Source organism: Leuresthes tenuis, unplaced genomic scaffold, assembly GCF_036924035.1.
Source record: "Leuresthes tenuis unplaced genomic scaffold, fLeuTen1.0.hap1 SCAF_19, whole genome shotgun sequence".
Classification (NCBI taxonomy): domain Eukaryota; kingdom Metazoa; phylum Chordata; class Actinopteri; order Atheriniformes; family Atherinopsidae; genus Leuresthes; species Leuresthes tenuis.
In genome coordinates this window covers 17,205,141-17,214,248 of record NW_027325373.1, presented here as the reverse complement: position 1 = coordinate 17,214,248, position 9,108 = coordinate 17,205,141, and the positions used below count along the sequence as shown (strand labels likewise).

Below are 9,108 nucleotides of genomic sequence, written 5' to 3'. Positions count from 1 at the left end.
CAGCATCTCAGCCCTGACCATTCAAATAACTGGACATGATTAGAAGAGATGGCAACGCATTTTCAAACAGCTGCTCCTTCAGTTTGTATTGTCATTAGGATGGCAGTTGCCTGGAATAGTGGAGGTTATTTTAGTGTGATAGGCCCGATGGTTTATGGAAAGACCATGGAACTTTCCGTGAGAACCGCTCGCAGAAACTCCTTTTTGAGCACGAGCTACAGCAGGATCGGTGTGAATTCAAACCTAAGTTCCGCAAGCCTGAAAGATTGTTGACTGGACACGCCTCTCCTCATCTAAAACTCCTCATCTAAAACTCTCTAAAAAGGTATGGGAAAGACTTCACTGGCCAGCAGAAAAGCTGTGGTGATGCATTCTGACGGCCGTTAAACGAATAAAAACGCAGAGACGCATTCCGGTAATGAGCCGGGAAATACGATGTTAAATTCTCTTGTTTCTCCATTAATACAACACTTGACCTTTGCTAAAAGACACGTTTGACAAGCATTTTAATACAAACACACTTTGACCAGATGCAAAGACCACTTATCTTTTCAGTTCCCGAACTTCAGTGCTAAAAAGGTTCACCAACTGCTTTTTGAGTGTCATTCTCTGACGGGCAGTTGTTTTCACAGGCCCCTTATTTCGAGAGTGTAAATGTCTAAAACAGCCTGTCACATGCACTGCAGTGTAAGATGATGAGGTGGGAAAAGCGTACAAGTTTCCAAGAATCCTTTCTCCTCTGCTAAAGTCCTCTCAGCTATTTGTCAATCACCATTTCCTGTCTCCAGGGAAACTACAGCTTTAACAGATTTCTTAGGTTTGAGGTCAGAGCGCTCTTATATTTTTAATGGGTTATTGTCCTACCAGGAATATTTCAGTGCTCTCGGAAGAGTCTGGACAATGGCCACGTTGGACCTGGAACTCCTCTGGGGTAAAGCAACCATCTGGCTGCAGGTGAGCGGGATCATGCCACTGGTGAAGCGTTTTAGCCACCAGAGCCGCTGTGGGAAAAGGTGAGAGGGATAACACGTGTTGCAAATCTCAGAAATGAGACTGTCAGTGACATGCTGACAAAAGAAAATGTAAACGTGGAGCTTTCATTAAAGGATGGTCTTTAATGTCATAACAGGATCTGTTTGAGCAATCCGGGTCTGAATACAAAGTTTTTTGTGTCCTGGTTCATTTTACTTTGTATGCTTTTTTTTTGTATGCTTAAACAGAACTTTATTGTATATAAAGTTGTAGTTCTTTACAAGCTTTGTGTGATTTCTTGGAACATCCGGTCAAATTGACTTGATTGACAAAGCTGCGACTGCTATTAAACTAAAGAGATCTGGGCTGATGGTCACTAGATTTATTCTGGGTCGATTATCTTTAGCAAAGAGAGACATTTGCTTGTAGATTCTTTGCCCTGTTTTGTAGTATTGGTGTAGTTATTAAAACATGCTTCGGAAGCACCGGCTGTAACTCAGGCAAAAAAGGAGACGCATTCAGAATTCATATGAATATTTACCAACTTTATTTTCAGTTTAATTCATGCACAAGAAAGTGGCAAAATATGAGGGTGGGTTTTTTGATTTTCATAGCTGCACTGACTCAAAGCCAAGTTTAAACAGGGAATCTCGTCTTAAACAACTTATCAGAGGGGAGCGCTTAATGTCTTCCATTGTCATTGTTTCTCCGCTTTCCCGTCTAGTCTGATTGGATTAGATGCCCTGCGCATCACGTTGAGCTAAAATGCGCAGAATTTGGATTGATTCTTGAAAAGTTACGGGCTGAAAGGACTTCATTAACAATTTTATAGTAACAAAATACATTAAGAAGCCTCCTCTCAACCTCTAGTGTGTGGTGGAAAAGCCTCAGTGTAGCTGCCTGTTATGAAATGCAGGGATTGGTGTGAGTCTAGCTTTGATTTTGGAGCTGCTCTTTCAACCAATGTGACCAAAGTGTTACATACAAACAAAAAAAAAACAATGACAACAACAGAAAAAATACTATAAGCATTTTCATGTTGTAGTGCTGTAAAACGGCACTGTACTGTGTGGACCTTCTCACAGAGAAGACAATAATAACATACATTTTCATGCTTGAAATTAAATTAACATCATGTTCACATTTTCACATTCAATCTTTTGCAGTTAATGTACAGCTTGTCTAAATGCCACAGGCACAGCATTGCCTGGCACTGGTTTCAGATTCAGAAAAGTGCAACAGCAGAGCTCCTCTGTGGCGTTTTATAGAATATAGCTGTTGTGATTTTACTGAAACGTGTGGTGAATAATTACTGAGGAGTTTATGTGTTGACAATGGATATTATGTTCGGTAATGATCCGTTAAATGTCACTGTAGTTGCCATCCACAAGAAATCAGACCGATAGATGATGATTTAGTCTTGTTTTGCAGTGCTTACTCTGACTGAGACTTTGTCTTTTTACAGTGATCATGCTGACGTCATGCGGATGGCTATATGCATTTCTCCTGCATGTTTCCTGACTCATCGGTGAAGATGACATGCAGAGCTGGGTCCTTGGGGCAAACTCGGGGCTCATTCACCCTCGTACATGCCGTTTTATCCTCTAAGTCATTTTGCAAGAGCCCCCTCTGAAGCTGCTCCATCTCATGCGCAACAGGTGGAGTGGCGCTGCCCTGCGACCCCGCTTGAAATGAACCCCGTTCCACTGCGTCGTTCTCGGACAAGTACTGCACGTTCCGCCAGGAGCTCATCATTTCATGAGGATGACGGGACACAAGTGATGGCGAATCCCTTGAGATGATGGAGGAGGAAAAGTAGCCGTCAGCACAGCGGAAGTGCCCTCCGCCCTCACGTCCTCGCCAGCCCATTTTGCAGAAGAGACACTTGATTTTCTCCATCAGCTTGAGAACCACTGTTTTTCGGAGGAGGATGTAGATCCAGGGGTCTAAAATGGGGTTGACTGATGCCATGCGGATGGCCATCAGGTTCAATCCCAATAGCTCTTCTTTCTCGTTTCTGTACCACTGATTCACAAAGATCCTGGACTGATTACACAGAGGAGAAAACAGGAAGAGCAGATTAACACACACATAAACATTTTAAGGATCAGAATCAACGATTTAAAGTTGTTTTCCCAGAAAGTCCAAACTTCTCTACGCCTCAGTAACAGGAGAAATATATTTGTTTATTTGATATTTCCCGCATCATTGCCAGGGAACGGTCCAATCGAAACGAACGCTTTACTGAAAAGTAACATCTGCGCAACGACTGCAGGACAGAGGTGGCTCGTGGCCAATAAAAACAGTTCTCACTGTTATCATAAGTGAGCCTGTGGCTATTGCTTCCCCTGAGGCCAATCAACAATTACTATTTCACAAAGCCAGAGTCATAATGCCTCCACATTTAATATTTCAACTTTTAAAAAGTCGGGTCCTTAAAGAAGTTCAGGATCTATTCAGCACATTCCGACTTTTCTGTGCTCTTTATTAATTCAATTGATATCATACTGGTCATTAAGACTCCATTCTAACATGCTTCTGATGGGGGAAAAAATATGATTTTGTAAAAATGTATCGTTGAGTGTGCAATACATTTGTAACACAATGAGTGATTGGCTCACCAAAAGAGACAAGGCTCCTTTGCAGAGATTGAGAAAAGGAGGACAGTTTGCACCACTTTTTCCAGGTGCAATGCTAACAGATAAAGAAAGTATACAGTTTTAGTAAACAGCTCAACTGATCGCGTAGAGTATCAACAACCACATCTGCGGTTCGGAAAGATGCGTCATCCGACCTCAAAGAGTTTAACGAGAACACACAGTTCTGAGAGCATGTTATTGGATAAACCACATTCCTGTTTGTTTAAATCGGACCGTTTGTTTGGTAAAAACTTATCCTACCGTTTATTATTATGTTATATACACTTACATTTTGATGAATTCCCTAACTCTGACTTTTTTTAATAAATTGTGAGATTCTAGTGCGCACATGCGCAGAACAAAATGGTAATATCCCAATTCTTCAGATACTCACCACTAAAGGTATGGAGCAGGTAAGAACCAAAACTGAAGTGGCTATAAGCACGATCACCATCTGGATCTCTGCTCCAGCTAATCGTCCAAAACTCCGTCTGCGCCGAAGCTCCGAGACGCGCCGTTGGTCTGTGCCCAGAGACGTGCGGCGGATGAACCGTCTGTGCATCAGGATCAGCGCTCCGAACACCATCACATTGAATATGACGGTGGCCAGCACGACGGTGGAATTCACGCCGGCGTACGTTAGATTAAAGGTTTTGACCATTGTGTCGTTGTTCTGCCAGTCGATGAAGCACCAGGTCCCCGGTTCCTGGCGCTTCACATGGCCGATCCCCACGCTGGGCAGCGCGCAAAACAAGATGTTGGAAATGTATACGGCCACAAGAGTCAGCGCTGCGAGTCTTTGGTTGATGTACTCGTTGTAGAAATATGCATGGTTTATTGCCAGATATCTCTCCACTGACATTGCAAGCACAATGTTGAGCTGCACAGAGAAGAAGAAGAGCAGGATGAAGCCGGAGTACTGGCACAGCGACTCACCTCCCGGCCAAGAGCCCCTCATGTAGGTGACTATGGTGACAGGGCTGGCCAGCAGGGTTCCCAGCAGGTCTGTCACAGCAAGGCCACACACGAGTGTGTAAAAAGTCGTCTCCTTCTGCTCCTTTCGCGATATTCGCAGGACCACTATGGCAATGACATTTCCCACTACCCCGAAAATGAACATAATCACCGGGATGGTGGGCGGTTTTAAAACCCCCGGCGGTGCTGTGGTGTTCATACCTGTACAGAATTATTTCACTCTTTCACAAAAAGCGAAGATTCTCCAATCGGTTCCGTGGAATAGACACTTTCCATTAATGTGCGTTCTTCAACTTCCCCAATTATCAAATCCATTGTATCCAAGCGTCCTCTTTACGCACAGACTTAAACCTCGATAATCCCAATGAAAACATGACTTTGTCGGAGAAACATCTTTAGTTTGGTGATTTTGTTTGGTAAAATGTGCCTCGAGACAGTGCTCCACGTTGTTATCACACCCACAACTGACGGGGAAGTTTTGAAGCTGCAAAAGTCGGCTCCTCCTCTGCTTCTCATTTGACGAGTGACTGTTTGAGACGCTGAGCAGTCAAATACATGCAAAGAGAGACGCTGAGCTTGTGTTTGGGGTCACACTTTCAGTTCCTTTTTATCAGTGAACCTCAGGATATTGTTGTCGTCATCCTTCACATGACCAAAAAAAAAAAAAAAGACGTTAAAAAAAGTGGTGGCTTAAACAAGATCAGTTAACGTATTTACAAGTAAAACACTGAATTCATAGAATCTCTGTGTTGAGAAGTAACTAAAGACCATTTAATCCACTACTTCTCCATCACAACAATTGAAATGTAATATATATTCAGCCATTTATTATTATAACAGCCGTAAACTTTAGAAAGAAGACAATTCAAGTTTTTTTTTTAAAAATTCCAATTCAACCACAGATCTCACTCTTTCCCCGTCTGTTCTCTAGATTTGTATAAATTAGAGTTTCAATGCAATGCTATTTGTTGAAGGGATTTTATTTTAAAGCGGTTGAGGTATTTTTGTTTGTTTTGTGTTGTTGTTTTTCTGCTGTTGTTTATGTGTTTGATTCTCTTCTGTAACTTCTTTCGTTACAGTGAAACGCTCAGAGTCTTACCTCACACGTGTATTTTCTTTAAAAGCACAAAGTTTAAGGAAGAACACATGGCACTACTCCTCAAAAACCTTTTTAATCAGCAGCAAAGGCAGATGCTGCAATTCTTTGAGAACTGACAGTAATTCTTGGGCCGCAGTGAATGGCAAGCAAATGCGCCAGTGGAAATTCTTAAGTATTTTCAGGTAAAATAGATTTACCTTTTAGTATAACGATCTACTTTGCCTGTGTTCCAATTTATTTATCTTAAAACTGTTATGGACTATGGACAAATAGTCAATGCAAGAAGCACCTACTAAATATAAACGCGCTCTTTGTCAAGTACGTGCGCTTGTACTCTTGTTCCCCTGCTTTTTAATTCCCTTGTTTGTTTCTCATTCCCTCTCCTCTGCGTGTGCTGGTCTGTACTTCCCTGTCTGAGCGTACATGTGCACAAGGCGTGGTCTGCAGCTCCTGGCAGCGCACCCTCCTCACCTGAGTTCCATCAGCTCATCAACCTGCTGCTTATCTTCCCTGGTTTCTCCTCCACTTATCTCTGGGTCGTTGTTCATGTCAGCTCGGTTTGACAGCCCCATCCGACTATATTTTCTGCAAGAACCGTCTTGTTCTTGTTTTTGTTTAACCTATAAAACATATATCCCTGCCTGTCAGTCCACCTGCCCCAGCTGGAAATACTGCCTGGGCTTTCAGAATCATTTTAAATATTTGTTTTAAAGCACAACCAACCTTCTGTCTGAACCTGTTTTCTGCTTTTGAGCCTCTTCTTCCAGCTATTGCAGCACACTATTGTTCCTATACTATTATATTGTTTTTTGAAAAAACAAACAACAAAAAAAAAACCATCACGTCGCTTGAAAGGGTAATAAATAATAAGTAATACTGCTTATGATGAATATTCATGATGAAGTGAAAACAATTATAGATTAATTCACCTTCTTAGATTCTCAATCAGCTGCTAGAACGCAGACAAAAAAGGTAATTTTTGTTCTCCTGAAGTGAATTTAAACTAAAATCCAATCAGCTGAAAATTTTTAGTTGCAAATCTGCCTGATTTCTTTACACGTTAGTTACGTGGTTTGCAGCCATGAATTCTTGAAATTATGTTTCCATGGTGCTTGAAAGCCTCATCAACTAACGTCACTGATTTTCCTCCCACCTCAGAACCTTTAGCCAGACATATCAGACAAATCGATCTTACTGGGTCATCTATTTAATGAGGAGAATAGTCCTCAATTAAATATTCATGAGTTGCAAAAGCATTTAAACCTTTGCTTTCAGAAACTGATGTCCTATTTCAGAAGAGATGAATGTAACCCAATGTTTCCAGCAGCTTTTTATCAGTACTGCACAGCACCAACAGAATTTCCATTGCATTGAGCACAGACTCTCCAAAACAGTGGTTTTGATAATTCTTTGTCAGTTTGTGTGCTTGTGGTCGTTGTCTCACTTGGAGGCAAATATAAGTGTGACATTAGAATTTCCAAACTGTGCAAACTCAATTCACAAATGTTGCCTTTAACAAGCAACAAAGTCTTTTTTAACGGGAGGGAGGGAGGGGAGGTGGATGGTGCGACTGTGCACAGCTCTTTAAAGCATTCTATGCTTTATAGTATGGATGCGAGTTTGGGAACAAGATACAATTTATTTATTTCTCCTGGATTTGGTTCAGTTGATAACGTGAGAAAACGCTTGTAACATTGCAATTTGGTTTTAGACAATAGTTGCTTGGTTAGGGCTAAAATATATGTGATTATGATGTAATTTTGCTGGTTGCCTTTGGCAACTAGTAGCCCACTCTAGGATGTAACCTTTTGATTGGTTTTAGTCTATAACATCACTTGCTAAGGCTTAGAAATAAAAACTTGGTTCGGTTTAGAGCTAACATCTCTCCTTCACATGCAGTTATTTTCACGATGAGAGTTTTCATACTCTTTGAATTTGATGATTATTGCCTGCATGAACAAACAATCCATGGAGTTGTTTTAAGGAGGAAGACCGTCCCCAAATGTCTCCATTTTGGAGAGTGCTTCTTTTCTCCTCTGAACTTCCTTAGTCAGACACCCCTGGTAAACGTAACAATGCACTTAAATTTCCACTATTTGTGCATAATCCAACTGTGGACTATTTAGAAGTGGTTTTGTAACATTTTACAGTCTAATGAGGTTCAACAACTCTTTTTCCGAATTCCACTGACATCTCTTCCGTTTCTTGCCACAATCCTAAGTGCTTAAAAAGAATTCAACCACACTTCTTTTTGTTTCTTTGTGACCCAAAATACTCCATCAGTTCTAACTGATTGGTGGTGGAATTCTGGGAATTTTAACTATTTTCAGGTCATTAAGTGTCAGGTTGGGATCAATATGCAACCTTAAGGACTTGGGAAGGTGGGAATGACCCCACATGAGTTCAAATATTTGGAACTTTCCACCAGTCGGTCTGACTATACCCTCTGACTTCTTATCATACACATGAATCTTGGGTTGTCTGCACACAAGAAGAAAAGAGGAAATGGTTTCAAGACCCAAATCCAAAGGAAGACAAAGGAGAGGGACAAAAACCAAGGAGATAAGAGCTAAAACATGTGATATTTGAATGACGCAAGGAAAACAAATTTCGATGTAAGTCCGATCAAGTCTGGAGTTTAAGATGAACATGATTATTATTATTATTATAAACAATTATGATTTGAACAAGTAAAGCCTAAAAGTATATCAATACAGACTAATTTCAAATGAAGCTGCATATTTTTCTGTTGCTTTTGTCAGATGGTCAAACGAACAACATGTCACAGTCCACAGCATTGAACCCATTCACACTCAGACAAGGACAGTGGTCTCATTAAATGAACAAGTTGAGCTGCATCTGTAGCTCAACCCAGCGCAGGGTTGAACTTTGCTGAGCTTGAGCTGAGGAAGCCGTACAAAAAAAACTTTCAGTTCCTTTTCCTTTATTCACTTGTGATTAGCATAATCTGCATGAATGGAAATCTACAAAGATTCTCAGCACTATGACACACTTCCAAAAACATGAGCTGTAAAGATCAGACTTTGATAAGTCCCAGTTCAATTGTTCGCTTACCCCTGATCTTAAGCCCAGTGACTGAAATTCGATAAAGATTAAAAAGGAACGCTGGAAAAAGAGGTGAACTTGCACGAGATTCATCAAATGTTCCAGTAGAGATCAAGGTTTCACTTTTCAACTGGTCTCTTATCACCTGATGGAAATAACAGCATTTGTTTATTATAACTATACTGCACATCAAAGCAAATGGTTATCTATAAACTTCTGAGTGGATTAAAAAAAAACGGTTAAGAATATTACTTTGTTTATGTGATATTTTCACTCCTAGTTCATCGGAGTGAGACACAAACTGCAGTTCTTTATCTCTGTTTTCCATCTGAACTTTCCATTGAGTCACTTCAAGAA

The 9,108-nt window shown here is 40.9% G+C and overlaps 1 protein-coding gene across 1 annotated transcript; it reads right to left on the bottom strand.

The window, feature by feature from the left end:
• Positions 1-2,228: 2,228 nt before the first annotated feature.
• On the bottom strand, positions 2,229-5,084 carry ptger4b (prostaglandin E receptor 4 (subtype EP4) b). Its single transcript, XM_072371576.1, has 2 exons — positions 4,006-5,084; positions 2,229-3,018 (listed from the first exon to the last, which is right to left on the bottom strand). Exons 1-2 carry the CDS (start codon positions 4,783-4,785, stop codon positions 2,464-2,466), a joined length of 1,335 nt encoding a protein of 444 aa, XP_072227677.1. The 5' UTR covers positions 4,786-5,084; the 3' UTR covers positions 2,229-2,463.
• Between the last annotated feature and the right edge of the window lie 4,024 nt (positions 5,085-9,108).

What these genes read in the sequence shown, in the direction of transcription:
- ptger4b (XM_072371576.1), bottom strand. Translation starts at nt 4,785, where the DNA reads ATGAACACCACAGCACCGCCGGGGGTTTTAAAACCGCCCACCATCCCG. An exon ending in CCTGCTCCATACCTTTAGTG is followed by an intron (nt 3,019 to 4,005) that starts GTGAGTATCTGA and finishes CTGTGTAATCAG; the next exon opens with TCCAGGATCTTTGTGAATCA.